At 35.3% G+C, this 15,320-nt stretch overlaps 2 protein-coding genes across 4 annotated transcripts; one reads left to right on the forward strand and one right to left on the reverse strand.

Moving 5' to 3' along the window:
* The first annotated feature begins 3,301 nt into the window (after nt 1–3,301).
* LOC145034512 (growth-regulating factor 7-like) lies at nt 3,302–5,689 on the forward strand. Its single transcript, XM_078982942.1, has 4 exons — nt 3,302–4,113; nt 4,231–4,389; nt 4,571–4,835; nt 4,942–5,689. The coding sequence occupies exons 1-4, from the start codon at nt 3,855–3,857 to the stop codon at nt 5,477–5,479; spliced, it is 1,221 nt and encodes a 406-aa protein (XP_078839068.1). The 5' UTR covers nt 3,302–3,854; the 3' UTR covers nt 5,480–5,689.
* A 57-nt stretch (nt 5,690–5,746) lies between these two features.
* On the reverse strand, nt 5,747–8,768 carry LOC145034511 (protein IQ-DOMAIN 18-like). 3 transcript variants are annotated; one of them, XM_078982940.1, is made up of 5 exons: nt 8,471–8,768; nt 8,063–8,365; nt 7,103–7,348; nt 6,893–7,018; nt 5,747–6,825 (listed from the first exon to the last, which is right to left on the reverse strand). In XM_078982940.1, exons 1-5 carry the CDS (start codon nt 8,573–8,575, stop codon nt 6,019–6,021), a joined length of 1,587 nt encoding a protein of 528 aa, XP_078839066.1. In that variant the 5' UTR covers nt 8,576–8,768; the 3' UTR covers nt 5,747–6,018. The 3 variants fall into 3 exon arrangements, with proteins under 3 accessions (XP_078839066.1, XP_078839067.1, XP_078839065.1); XM_078982941.1 differs by having other exon boundaries at nt 5,747–6,819; nt 8,063–8,368; nt 8,471–8,765; XM_078982939.1 differs by having other exon boundaries at nt 8,063–8,368; nt 8,471–8,765.
* Between the last annotated feature and the right edge of the window lie 6,552 nt (nt 8,769–15,320).

The raw sequence follows: 15,320 nt of genomic DNA on the forward strand, positions 1-15,320 counted from the left end.
TAAATGATCAATATAGTTTAATACTTTAAACATTCTAACATTTTCTCTTTAATAATATTACATTTTATCCTCTTGATCTAATTTTAAGTATTTATTATTTATCTACAGTTTATAGAAAAAAATATATAATATATAAATATTTAATGTAGTAATATGTGGATCGTTTATACGTGAATGAATGTTTATATTAAAATACGATGTATTTAAGTAAGAATTAGTTAAACGAGAGGATATTATATAGCATTTTAGATAGATAAAAATAAAGTAGTTAAATTAATGAAAAAGTTCATAAAAAATTTAACCATTAGAGAAACAAATTTATTAGAGGTCAATATAATTAAATAGTGAGGTTGTAATTTTTTTGACCTATCATATATTTTTATCATTGGAGATGCTCTTAGTTATTAACAATTATAAATTTATAATTGTTTTATATTTTGTATTAAAAACTAAAATCAATTTAACCAAATGTTAGTTAACCTTCATTTATTTCTCTCATCTTAGTATATTAACCTATCTCCTATCTCCTAGCTTGTGTGTGTACATCAACTCTTCAAGACAACATATAATAAAAGATCGAGTATATTATGTTATATATTAGTGTATTTTCTTTATTTTGTTTAGTTGGTTGAAAAATTGATAAGTTAAACTGATTTAACCGAAAACAAAAAATTGAACCAAACAACAAGCCTACTTGTATAGTGGGTATAACATCTATGGCTGCGTTCGGCAAAATTAGCTGATAGCGAGTAGCTTATGACGTTTAGTTAAACGCTACATGAAGTAGTATTTAGATTTGAAACGTTTTGTTTAAACTAAACGCTGAAAACGTGTAGTGCTAAACGAGATTTTCTATTCAAAACAGAACGTTTTGTAAAACGCTAGAAACTCTCAAACGCTTTCAAACGTTCCGTGCCGAACACGCCCTATATCAATGACTACATTCACCATATTTACCAACTTTTTATTTCACTAGCACACCACACAATGTACACAACATATATCTCACCATAATTGCAAGCTGGTCGGGTACCTCGATGTAATTATGCTATTTTGTTTTTATGTTTATGGAGTGATAAAATATGAGGAAGCACTTGAAATTATATAAATATACAACCAAGGTGACTACACATTATCGTATACATGTGACATGCATTATTTAAAGATCTCTTACTTTAAGATGTTATATTGTATTTCGGTAAGGCATAAAACAAATTTATAGTTAAATAAAAACCAAATATTTTATATATAGTATAATATATTTTAGAGGTAAAAACAACTTATTGATTTTTTTAAAAGTCAATAAATTAAAAAAAATGGTTGACAATGTTAAAAAACATTACAAAATAATTTTTTATAAACATTTTAAAAGAAGGTTACAATAAGTTAGGATTTCTAATTTTTTAAAACTCCTTGGATTTGGGTTGTAAAAAATAAAATACTACTTAAAAGATGTATAAATGTAGACAAACATTAAAACTCATGGACTTGTTAACTTTTTTCATCACAAAAGCTAATTTAAATATTTTTAAAAAAATCTCATTTTCATACCACCATAAATTAATAAGTCATTTTGTTTAAAAGTTATTAAAATTTTCAAAATGAAATCTTAAATATCCTTTAAATGAGAAATTAAATATCATTTATTTTTGTTTATACCAATCTTTCTATTCATATGAAATAATGGCATGTAAAATCATTTACATAATTAAGAAAATGGGTACGAACAATGAAGATATCTGATTTCTCTAAAGCAATAACTATATTTCTAAGTATTTTGTAGAATTGTTAATATATTTATTTATATTATCTTCCTATTATAATAAAAAAGTAGTTCGTTTGATGTATATTACTTTATTACTCTTCCTAATTAATGTTATGTTTTTTGTTAACGTATTGATTTTTTAATTTTAAATTTAAAATCTTAAATTTTCTATTTTAGTTATATTAAATTAATAACATTAAATAAAAAATAAAATAAAATTAATAAACATTATAAGATGATATAATTTCACATATTTATTTGATTCAACGATTATAATTTTATATAATTAAAAAAATATTTTTTAATTAATAATTTATTTAAAATAGTTAATTAATAATTTTAAGTTTTTATTATGAAAATTAAATTAATTTTGTAATTATATTTTCCATAGGTTATAAACTAGTTTATCCTAATATACCCAACATAGTATATCATTAATACATGATTTCACTCGACAAGCTTTTGGAAATGATAATTGTTTGCAAGAGTCTAGTTTGCCATAATTAATCCATGGTTTGTGATTTTAAAAATTCATTTTGACTTTTTTAAGGTTGAATGGTATATTCTCAATGCCAAAGATTGTGGAGAGCTTCCAAGTCAACAACTGGCACCATCACTGTGGTCATCGGTATACCTGCAACGTACCCATGAAGAAAAAGAAGATGAAAGAAAAATCAACAAAAGAAAGAGAAGAGGCATGGCGTCTCGTGGTGTAAACCACAACAGCCAACACTAGTTTTGTCAGGTAAAACAACGCCACCTTCGAGGTAGTGTGCATGATTGTGGTAAGATGTAAATATGGCTACAGATGTCTTTCATAACTGGTATACTCTTAGGCATAATATGTTTTCGTTTACGATACAACCATTATATGTAATAAAATTCTTACATTTTTCGATGTCGCTTTGAAACTCCATTTGTTTTTGTCGGCAAAATGTAGCTATTTCACAAAACAAAAGGAGAATTTTACAATTGTCAAAATGAATATAAAGTATTTGTCAACGAATTGGGATTCATAGATCTTTATAAATATAACTTTTTGTTCAGGTGAATATAAAGCATTTTGCAACCATATCCTTTTCTGCAAAAAAGAAATGTGATGTTGTATATTAAAAATATATGGTAATTCATTAAATGTGTATAAATAAGCATTTACTTTGTGACACATTGTAATTTGTAAAGTATTTTTTTTTTGTACATAACAAGGCAGCAAAATACCAAAAGCCAGGAAAGGATATGTAGAGTACATGTGCCAATGCACAGAAAAGGGTATGTTGAAGTTTGAAAACGGTAGAAAAGGAGGCGTAAATAGTAAATAGTAAAATAGTAAATGGATGACTGACAATATGCTTTGGTTGGGGTCCCCATACCCGCGCACACGAAAACCCAGTGGACCTCCTTCCCGACGCCCAAAAATGGCAAATAGCTCAGCCGATTGCGACGTATCTCGACGGAAACAGCCACGCTATTAACCCTCCTCCTGTCAAAAACACTTTCCTCTAAACAGACAGCTTCTGTCACTCCCTTAAACTCACAGGCGACCGAGGCTCCCCATTGTATCTGAATCAGTATCTCTCTCACCTTTTTCTTCCATGCAAAACATAAGTCAAACCTAGCTCTGAATCACATAGCTAGGAGAATCATAGACCCTAATTTATGACTCCTTGCGTTGACTGTTCATTCATTATATCACCAATTGGATTTCGGATGTGATCAGGAACCGGGTGACTGAATGGCGGATGCTGTCAAGTGTCAACTCTTTTTTTTTTTTTTTGTTTTCTTTCGTTATCATTAATTTGAGCATACCCCTAATAAAAGAATTTTGAATCACCTTTTTCAAATAATCTGAACTTTTATCCCCTAGTCTTAGTAAGAGAGAGGAAAGGGAAAAAAACATCAAGATAGAGAGAGAAAGAGAAACAGGGGGACCAAGTTTGTAGCTTTTTGTTTCAATCGTTTGTCCCTGTTTTTTTTTTTTTTTTTTTTTTAATGGGGGTCAATGTAGGAATCATGGAAACCATCAAAACCCCAACCCTTTTTAAGTTTCTAGGGTAAAGATAGAAATCTAGGTTTTGTATTTTCTTGAAAAATGGGGAATGGAGACAGAAGCAGTAGTAGGGGTTTTAATATCGGAGGCGGAGACGATGACTCAGGGGAAGCACCTGCACCTGCACCTTCGGCGTTCTTGGAGTCTGATATTGCAGTGGGTATGAACATGCAGCACGCTGTATCATCTTTTAACCTTCGTAACAAGATCACCAATTTCATGCCTCCTTCTTCATATTATCACCACAACCAGCTTCAAAATCATCACGCTTCGACTGAAATTGGTGGTGGCGTAGTCTTCGGTAAGAAGCTATAAGTGTCAATTATCAAAATTTCATACTTTTTCTTCGTGTCGGATTTTCAATTGTTTATCATGTTGAGTGTAAAGAGAAGACCTTTTTCTGTAATGTGGAATACAGGATCAGACAGTGGTGGAGCAACGGAAGTTTCAGGGAAAGTACTTTTCACTGCGACTCAGTGGCAAGAGCTTGAGAAGCAGACGATGATCTATAAGTACATTATGGCTTCTATCCCTGTTCCCCCTCAGCTCTTAATACCTTATTCCACTCAATCCAACAGTACTTTCTTTTCTTTATTTTAATCCGATATTCACTTCCCCCCTTTTTCCATCAAACTATTTTGTTTATTTGTTTGAAACTTGGAAAAAAGGAGGCACCTTTTCCTTTTCCATTGATTTTTTTTTAATCTGTCAAAAAGTTGAGATGAGTAATTTGATTTTGGTAAAATTGGGCATCGTAGAGGGGGGCATGGACATGAGATTCTCAAGCGGGTCGGATCCGGAGCCATGGAGGTGTAGAAGAACCGATGGAAAGAAATGGAGATGTTCCAGGGATGTAGCACCTGACCAGAAATACTGCGAGCGTCATGCCCACAAAAGCAGACCCCGTTCAAGAAAGCCTGTGGAAATTCAACCCCACAACACTAACATTACAACAAACGCCCTCAACATTACTCCTAATTCGTATACAAATGCTCTTACCACTTCTTCATATCAACATCCCAGGTGAGTTTTTCTATCGTTGTTACTAACTACATATCAATTTGTTTGTGTTTTAATTTTATGGGTATTTGATGGTTTTCTTATGTAAACATTGCATGAATACGTGAAGTTGGGGAATCCCTGTATCTGTATCTTCATCGAACCAACAATTTCAGGAATCGTTGAATCACTCACCCCGAGTAGGATCGAAAAGGAACCATAATTTCCCTCAAGAACATGAATCCCACAACAACTACAGTAATCTTTTGGATACGACTAGTACTGCAGGTGTTAGGAGGCAGAATTTCATAGATGCTTGGTCAAGAAGTACTGGAGGAGGCGACAACTGTTCTCTTAGTTTGTCGATGCAATGTAGTGGTGGGATTGATGATGATGATCACAATTTTGAAATTGGAATGTTGGATGTGGAAAGAGAAGGGAAATCGCATAACCAGTGGTTGTTGAACCAGAGTTCTTGGATGGGTTCACGTTCAACACCTGGTGGACCATTGGGTGAAGCATTGGGCCTGGGTATTGCTAGTAGTACTGTGAATGGGCCTTTGAGTGGGCCATCTTTTCATGGCCATAGTAGTAGTAGTAGTACAAACACAAGCAGCTTGTGCGATAATGGTGACACACATGGCCATGAGCTTAGCTTCATTAGGTGAACCTGAAAAACCATGGAAAGCTATGATGATCAGTGGGGTCCATCTTGTGTTTTGTAGTTGAAAATTTCTTAGACTACTTGGGTTTCATTTTATTTAACAATTTTATTTGCCATAGACCATAGTTCATCTTTATGAATCATGTAGAATGAACGAAAATTTTATTGTTGATTTTCGTCTTTAGTTTTTATGCAAGATTCTTTGTTTGCGATCTTTTGGAATATTTCTCACTATAATGGCCCACTAGGTGGTTGGTATAAGTGTTCAAACTTTTGAGACTCAAACGTTTGAGAATGCTTCTAAAAAGATACCACCCCTTGATTATACATTGCACTTGGCTCATGTTTAGCATGCCCATGTTCAATAAAATATTACAATAGTTGGAAACAATGATGAGAAAACAATTAATAATACTACAGGATATATGAAAATGGAAACAAGTGGAACCCTAATTTCTTTTGTTTGGGTTCATCAAACATCACCTAAACTTGATGCTACTTCTTCTCTATGTTATTATGTCGACATGCCACTAATTAATTAACTCACCTAAGCCACCTTCTTAAATCAGTAGTAGAACAAGGTGAAAGTTCTCCACCAGTAGTGCTGTCTGCATAATTCCATTGCTGCCCCATACCAACATGACCCACTTGGACACTCTTGAAGCTTGGACTCCTCAAGTTATGACCATAATTATGATCAGAGTAATAATGACCTTTGTACCCCTCACTACCATTATCACATGGATCAGGGATGGGGTACGCTAGTCTTTTCTTAGCAGACCCCACTCGTTCTCTCTCTGGTGTTGCGGGTCTCTGTCTAGGTGTGCTTTGTGACCTTATCTTTGCTTTCGCAGACTCTGTAGCAGCCATGTAGTTAGGCATTGCCATGTCGTTTACACACGTGCTATACCTATACATGGACCCACTGACACGTGGGGTTGAGCGTAGGCTATGTATGTTTGCATTCAAGTAACTTCTCTCCTCTTTTGAACAATGCGGACTTGCTGACCGGATCTGAATTGGTTTTGTCTTGATTGGAGATGGTGTGATGGGTTGTTGTTGTTGTTGTTGACCTGTTGAAGGGCTGTAGCTTGATCTTCGACTCGGTGAGTTGGGGATGTAATGTGACGCATGGTATTGTTGTAATTTGTAAGCGCTTGTACCTGAGCGAGAATTGGGTCTTGAAGTATCGATTTCAACTGTTTTTATCGAGTCCCTTCTGTCTAAAGAAGCTCTGCTGGTTCTCTGGTTTTCCCATTGCTTCGCTTCAATCCACCGATCTAACCAACTAGCGCTTTCTTCAAGCTCCTTTTCATCCATGGTAGATGGGTTTCTGTTGAGTTTCTGCATCTTGATATGGCTTTTCGTTAGCCATGAAATATAATTACGATATCGATCGAGCTATAATTAAGTGTACCTGTTGGGAGAAAGCTGTAGCAAGAGACGCTTCACGTTCCTTTCTGCTCTGTAATATGGCATCGAGCTCTTCAAGAGAGTGTGGTCTTTCACTCCAATCATCTGGAATGCAACTTCCGTCTCTGGACTGTTGTGTAAAATCGTTAAAGGACTTAAAGAAATTAAATACGTAAAGGCAATATATATATAAAGAAAGGTATGATATACTTACCATGGACTTTCTTTGTCGTATATCTTGAAGGTATTTGGATTCCAAGAAAGTTGGTGTTTCTGCGATCACTGACTTTCTACCTCCGTCATGTGAGAGTCTGGATCGTTGATCATGTAGTCGTGATTGTACTCGTAAAAGTGCTTGCATGCATCTTAAAGTGATGGTTGCTTGCTTCCTTACATTCTGACCTCGAATCACTGCTTGAAGCATCACTATCCCCTTCAGTGCTCGTAGTGCTCTTCTTGCCTTCAACCACAGTAAAAGCACATTCAAAATTAGAATTAATCATAAATATGATGGACCCATCACAAGTTATGTTTGTCACGTGACATACGAATATGAAATTTCATAGCTCGGTGTTTGTCGTGATTTCTTTAATTCATCGTACATCTCTCTCATGTGAAAGAAACAACAAAAGACAAAAGAATTAATATAAATATATTTCTTGAAACTTTAAAAGAATATTTATATATATGTGAAGTAGTTAACGTTACAAGACTGTTGCCTCTGCCATCGTGCCCTACTCACATGGTTGTGATATATGGCTTAAATTCCATGTTACTATGATAATATTGTTTAATGAATACTTGTGAGTTTGCAATCAGTATTATCTGTTTATCTTATAGTAAAATGAGATCTTCTTAATCTTAACGATAACTTGTGCACTGGCACGTGAGTTTCTGCACCACGTACCCTGTCAACTACCAGAAATTAAGTAATATGTATCCAGAAACCATTACATCCAGGAACCAAGGACTTCATTTTAATTTTTGTTTTGCTTTTTATGCTCTAATTAAATCCAATATAACCAGCTACTTAGCGTAGATTATATGGTTTTGTTTTCATAAATTAGATGACTTATACGCAAATTTGTTTACCGAGACAGAAACATAAACCCAGTAGACCATTTCAAACCGAGTAGAAACATCTGTATACTATGTAAAAGGAGGAAAGGATTACCAGGTAGCCACGGAAAGATGTCTGAATGAGAATGGCAGCGAAATGGTGCTTAACAGAAATGGGAGAAGGTCTGGTGGTGAGACGAATAATCTCCGCAGCTGCATGGGCGGTGGTGGCAGCAGCTTCAGCCGCTTTAATGGTGGCTGCCGCCATTAAAATGGCACGCTTTTCCTCCTCTGCAGCGAGGTCAGGAACAGCATGTTTAGGTTGTGGAACATCGTTACTTGATACATTATCTCTCACTTGACTCGGTATTTGTACAGCATTTGATGATTTTCTAAACAACCATCTTCTCTTCTCCCTCTTCTGCAACAAAACCATAATCAACATTCATAAAGATATATAGAAAGCCTGACCCTGTGCATGGGTTGTGTGTAAAAGTAGAAGCGGTGTTATATATATACGTACCCTTTCATCTTCTTGATCGAAATCTTGATCTTGATTCTTGGATTTATTTGGACTAAAAGCTCTCTTGACTGCGGTGAACCACGAACCACTTCCTTTCTTTCCCATATCAAGAGATGATGAAGGTGGGAAATGAATGAAGAAGATATGGCAAGAGATATATATATATATATTTAAGCTAAACTGATGATGGGGTGGGGGTGGGGGTGGGTGTGCTCAAGTGTCCAATGAGGTTTTGAATCAGGCATCCACCCCACTGAGGGACGGGTTGCGTAAGAATCCAAAGACCATTGTGAGGGATGTGGGACTCTTGTTTATCATGAACAGAAGCCATGAGGGTACTCTCATTATTTAATAACAACAATCGAGTATGAGACCACAAAAGCTCACTCACTGACTGATTTCACGTGGTCACGTACAAACCCCAATGACACTCGATACCCGATATCAGTGTGGGTCTGGGTCTCTCTCTCTCTTACTCTCTCTATGGAGGTTGGGAATCTCTCTCCCCTCGTTGGGAGTTAGGCAGGTGGACTCGGTCAAATGTTTACTTTATTTGGTTTGACGTTACTCTTGCTCCCTCGTTTTGTGCATTCATGGCCTGGATGGGTTTTTCCATATCGCATCCGATTGGGGTACGAATCATTGTGCTGATTCCTATGTCATTTCAGTCTCTAGCAGAAATCTCATTGGTGTTATCATGACACATGGCCATTAACAAACGCTAGCTACGTCTTATCCAATGTCCATACTCGTATTTTCTATGCTTATATACTTGCCTAATATATGTACTTTTTTTTTTCATCTATGAATATAACAGATATGGATATTAGCAGTGTTTCCTATAACATACAAGAGATAACGAGATAAAGTATCATCAAGTACTAATATCAAATCAAGAATTGGTGTAATTAAATGTGAAGAGTAGGTAGTTGCACCAACCAAATAGCTTTTGCAATGGTCCCCTACCTTACCTCGTTTGCTCCCTCGTATCTAAATGTTATCCCATCGACTCTCTATATGTTTATTGACTTAAAAATAACGACATGCATTTCATTTATTAATTCTTTTTGTTCTGGTGTGGATACCTTAGTTCATATGGTCCTACTCTAGCTATCGACCCCGTATAAGAATATGGCAAATTTTCTTTTATAAAAATAGTATATAAAAAGTTAACATATGAGTCCATCACTGCTCCTTAACGGGGATTGTCCTCGGTTTAATTGTTACGGTGACAATTTGTTTTGGATCTTAATTGCGTGATTCCAAATGAATACAATCTCTAACAAACGAACTACAACATGAAGCAACAACACAACAAGTAGAAAGCTTTTCAATACTAAGTAAATGTAACATAATAGATTGTTTGATTCTCAAAAGATAATTACATTAGAATATACAGAGAATACCTAAAGTCTAATGGCTAAACCCTAATCACTAACATCCCTCCGCAGTTTCATCAGGAGGGACGATTAAACTGGAAAAAACAAAAACATAAAACATAACATAAATGAAGAGAGCGGCAATGATGGTGGCAGATCTCTAACGATGACTGCTAACAATAACTGCTCGTTGGAGAGGGAGAAAAAAGAAGCGGCGGCCAATAGCGGTTCCTTTGTATAAGAAGAGACGAGCAGCGGTGACGACGATCATCGAGTTGGGGGAGGAGTCCAAAGAAAAGCAACGAGAAAGAAAGAAGGCTCAAGCTGCGGCACACAGAACATATTCCGACTGACTTAGAAATATTTTCTGAAGAAGAGGCAAGTTAATGAGAAGACAGAAAGCTTAGAGGCAGGAGCCATCCGACGAGGAGACATAAGTAAATGAGGCAGTAGAAGAAGCCAAGCTAAGAGCTCTAGTTTGGTGTTGGCGGCTGTTTTATTATTTAGGAGAAGAAGAGAAGAAAGAGAAAAAAATATATGGAACATAAGGAAGGCACATCTGACGACTATCAGAGAATGTCGTCGAGGTGGATGGCAACGGTAGCGGGTTGTGGTCAGCCGTATGATTTTAACCTAGAGCTTTGGTATCATGTTATATAATAGAATGTTTCATTGATAAATAATAAGGTTCACCCTTATATAAATAGAGATACATAAGAGACCTAATCTAAACCCTAAAGGGCTTGGACCTAAACCCTAATCACTAACAGTAAAAACCTTATCCTTGCCACCCTATCAAAGCCTCATAAGAATTAAATACCATACCAATAATCATTTCAACATATTTACTTTTTTAACAGCAACATTAAGAAACATATCCTCTAATTGCAAATTTTTGTTAACCAAGTCTACCGTGAATAGTATTTTAGCATGAGCTCTTAGAATGGGAACAAAACATGGGCTTTTATATTTTACTATTTGTCGAATGTTGAACAACAAACTAAAACATATGTGAAATTGGGCCATCCACGACATGGAACATATACGGTTGTCCGCCTTGCACATTCTTAGAGACCCCTTACTAATTATTAACAAGGTGTGAACATCTAATGCATTGCTAATTATAATGATAGATGTTAAATTCACCTCAAAATATTCCTTCCCATTGTATTAATATGTATATATAGTACATAGATATACAAAATAAGTATAACAAATACCAAACCAACCTAAAATACAAACTTTAAATAATATAACGTGATAAGCCATGCCTTATCTCTAATACCCCTCGTCAAGTTGAGTGGTGGTAGACCAACACGAACCTTGGTATTGAATTGTTCAAAGAGAGGACATGGAAGACTCTTCGTGAACATTTTAGCTAGTTGTAGATATGTGGGAACAAATTACGTAGGTAGCTTTCCAGACACAAGTTAACTACAAAGTGATAGTCAATATCGATGTGCTTTTCCTATTTGTGTAAAATAGGATTTTGATTGAGAAACAAAGCAATTATGTTGTCGTAGAGTAAAGTAGGACAATCTGGAGGTAATGCATGAAGCTTTCAAAGTAAGTGACTTATCCAGACAATTTCAGCAGCAGTGTTTGCCATGACATGATATTCAGATTCACAACTAGAACAGGAAAATGTGTGTTGCTTTTTAGCACTCCAAGAAACTAAATTTCCACCAAGAAAGATGAAATATCCATATGTAGATCGTCGAGTTTCAGTGCAATGACCCCAGTCTGCATCTGAGTAACCAGTTATCGAATTTGATTGGGGGTGCTAAAAGTGTAACCCAAAAGAGATAATGCCTTTTATATACCGAGTGATACATTTGACGGCCTACGGATCACCAATGGTTGGAGCATGAAGAAACTAGCTCACTTAGTTAACGACATATGATAAGTCGGGATGAGTGATCATTAAATACTACAATGCTCAAACAACAGATCGATATAGGGTAGGATCTGAGAGCGATAACCCAAAAGTGATGAGTTGATATGATGTTGAAGAGTAGAAAATGGTTTCGAGTCAAGCAAGTCATCACGTGTAAGAATGTCGTGAGCATACTTGGTTTGGGTTAGAAAATGGCTACTATCTGTGTAGGAAACTTCATATCTAAGAAAATATCTTAGCTTACCTAGATCCTTAATAGTAAATTCATTATTAAAATGATTAATGAAGGTGTGAATAAGTGTAGTATTATTGCCAGTAAGGATGATGTCATCCATGTAAACAAGAAGGTATAACAAGTTGGAGTCGTGCTTTTAAAAAATAGGGAGGTGTTTGCATGACTACACACAAACCCCAAACCAAGTAAGAATGTGCCAAGTCTTTGAAACCAGGAACAAGTGCTTGTTTAAGGTTGTACAATGCCTTTTTTATGCAGAACACATGATAAGGAAAATCTTTCATCAATATAGTCAGGTGGTTGCTCTATAAACACAATGTCAAAGACATGCCCATTTAGAAACACATTTTTTTTACATCGAGTTGATTTAATAACATTTATATAAAACAACAAGAGATAACATAGTACGCACAATTGAGTCGTTGATAACTAGACTAAATGTGTACGAATAATCGATGTTGGGGATCTATGATAAGCCTTGAGAAACTAAACGGTCTTTAAGACATTCGATTGTGCCATCGACTCATAATTGTTAGGTTTTATATAAATAATCCTATGTGTGCATGCAACCCTAGATTGGATCTACGTTTTCACTATTAGACATACAAGCAATGAACACAAAGGAAAACCCTAATATGCATCTAATAATTAAAAATCTAAAAAGATTAGATCACATACCCTTGTTGCTATATAGTAATAACAACCAATTCTTGAAGATCCTTTGCTCTTGAGAACAAGTACCACAAGTGTAGTACCTCTAATGGCTCATAAACACACTAGGGCAAGATGATGATTATGAGAGAGAGAGAAGAGAGAGTGAATTGCTCTAAAAATCAACTCTTCTAGGGTTTCCAAATAGGGGTTACCGATTTCAAGAGCCAAGGGCTCTATTTGTACTTGAGGCTATCTAGGGTTTTAAGGTGGAAACCCTAATTCCTTAGCTGAGGGCCTAAGCAAGTCCATAGAACCCTTCCTTAGGGATTGGACGAAAATATCTAGATCCTTCTAGGGATTTTTGCAATGGCCCAAAACCTAAACTATCAAATATTTACAAAACAACCCTTATACTTTCAGTCTGTTCCTTTAATCCCAAAATTAATTCCAAATTAATTTATGATTAAACACTTATTAATAATATGATTTCTAATTAATATATTATTCTCATAATATATTAAAATAAATCATATTTTTGCACCGATTTATTATTCTAAATAATTAAATCAACCTCTCTCTCTCCAATAGTCATCCTGTCTAGTTGTCAGTGTGAAGGCAACCCAAAAGAACCATGCTACTATCAAATCAAGTACATATCAATTATAGTTATGGGCTTAGGCACCTAATCTAACAATAATTTGGTATGAAAGATCTATTTAGAACTGATTTTTGGCTTAGGAACTAAGTCCCAGGTGTTATTATAGTGTAAAGTAGTCATTTCATCTTCCATATCCATGAGCCAATGCGGATTTTAAACAATTGATTTGAAGCCTTTAGGTTTTATAGTAGAGAATAGTGATTGATGTAGTTGAGAATGTTGAAGCTAAGTGAGATCAACAATATGATTTAGTTTGAAAATGCTTGCACGGGATTTTGGTCACTATAAGATGGAAATTGGTAGAAGATGTTGCACTAAGAGTAGTAGAAGACAACATTGTTGGCGACGAGGCAAATGAAGATGAAGGCATTGCTGGAGGCGACTGAGCTGCTGGCAGTGTTGTTGTTGATGTCGATTCAACAATAGGAAGAGTTGTAGTTGGCTCATGGAGGGCTGAAACACCAGACTTAGATGGACACAACAAGCAGTATGAAGCTTGGTTTGGCGGGTTTTTTTTTGAAGGAGGTGTAGTCAAACGAGAAGCAAAGTTAGTCGGTTCACTGAAGTCGGAATAAATTAATGTTTCAAGATTTTCCTGAGGCGAATGACTAGTAAAAAGAAAATGTTGCTCATTAAACTGTGAATGAAGGTTGTATAGATACAGTTTGTTAATGGATCCAGACAATGGTAACCTTTATATTACGTATTGTATCCTATGAAGATGCATGATACACTACGACGAACAAGTTTGTGAGGTGAGTAGTCTTATACATATGGGAAAGATCAACATTCAAATGTGCAAAAAACATCGTAATTTGGCATAGTGTGAAATGGAAACTCCAAAAAAACTTTTGTCATCAAGTAACTTTGTAGCCAGACTTTTGATGATATAAATTGTAGTGGTAAAAGAATCTACCCAATAAGTTGTAGGAGTATGGGCATTAAAAAGCAGACTTGATTTCCCGAGAGTTTTTTTATGCCAATAGCCTCTGCCATAGCTTATTCATAGAGCGTTGATTGGAGAATCATGAGGGTTTGTTGATAAAAAAGGCCATGTCGCATAATCTGGGTTTAGAGAAAAGACACCGACAATATCTTTAGTGGAGTCAGGAGGGGCGACGGTAGAAACATCAATAGCCATGAAAGAAAAAATTAGGGTGTAAAGTGGAATAGAATAAATTTAGTTGGCTAATACCATATGATAGATATTAAATTCACCTAAAAATATTCTCATTGTATTAATGTGTGTATGTGTGTGTGTGTATATATATATATATATATACACACACACACACATTACAAAGATATACAACACAAGTATAACAAATACACAACTAGCCTAAAATACAATTTTTAAATAATAGAACGTGATAAGCTAGGGCTTGTCTCTAATCAATGTTGCAAAACTCGTTAGACGTTCCTAGGACGGCTGACTAGCCGAACAAGTACTTGGTCTAGGCAGGGAGTACTCGGATTAGATAAATTATATGAATTTAGTTTTAGGAAAATTATATATATAACAAATATAACAAGTTTATTAAAAATTATAACAAAATTGTAACATTCAGTTTGTAGGAATTATTTTTCTTAAGTTAATCATTTTAAAACTTGGAATTTTGTATGGCCACAATGTGGCATTAGGTGGGCCACAAAGTAGCATTAGATGAGGAAGAACGCGCATTTGTGCAACACCACGACGTGGAATATAGTTGGCCACAACATGGTGACTGTTTTGGGCTAAAACCCTAATTTTGGGATTAGGGCCCTATTGAAGGGCATTAACTCCAAAGGTTTATCATTTTGGTAGCCTCCACTCTCTAAGATCGAATTCCCTCTAAACCATAGCCTTCATATGTGTGTTCTGAGTGCATGAAATCATTCTTGTGAAGAATGCAAAAAGAAGGAGCTCATTTTGGTGTTTGGTTGCTTGGTTCCAGCATAGATCTTGCATCTTCACTTCGTTCCTGACCTTTTGGAGGTATAAAGTTTTTTGCCTTTTTTATTAAATCATGCTATATCTAGGTTTT

The sequence above is a fragment of the Lactuca saligna genome, chromosome 3 (genome assembly GCF_052625555.1).
Source record: "Lactuca saligna cultivar CGN05327 chromosome 3, ASM5262555v1, whole genome shotgun sequence".
NCBI classification, from domain to species: Eukaryota; Viridiplantae; Streptophyta; class Magnoliopsida; order Asterales; family Asteraceae; genus Lactuca; species Lactuca saligna.

Excerpts from the sequence above, each read along its gene's own strand:
- LOC145034511 (XM_078982939.1), bottom strand. The coding sequence starts at position 8,575 with ATGGGAAAGAAAGGAAGTGGTTCGTGGTTCACCGCAGTCAAGAGAGCT. Across the intron at positions 7,349-8,062 it reads CATCTTTCCGTGGCTACCTG|GCAAGAAGAGCACTACGAGC; the intron begins GTAATCCTTTCC and ends CTGTGGTTGAAG. Across the intron at positions 6,826-6,892 it reads CTACAGCTTTCTCCCAACAG|ATGCAGAAACTCAACAGAAA; the intron begins GTACACTTAATT and ends AGCCATATCAAG.
- LOC145034512 (XM_078982942.1), top strand. The coding sequence starts at position 3,855 with ATGGGGAATGGAGACAGAAGCAGTAGTAGGGGTTTTAATATCGGAGGC. Across the intron at positions 4,390-4,570 it reads TTATTCCACTCAATCCAACA|AGGGGGGCATGGACATGAGA; the intron begins GTACTTTCTTTT and ends TGGGCATCGTAG. Across the intron at positions 4,836-4,941 it reads TCTTCATATCAACATCCCAG|TTGGGGAATCCCTGTATCTG; the intron begins GTGAGTTTTTCT and ends GAATACGTGAAG.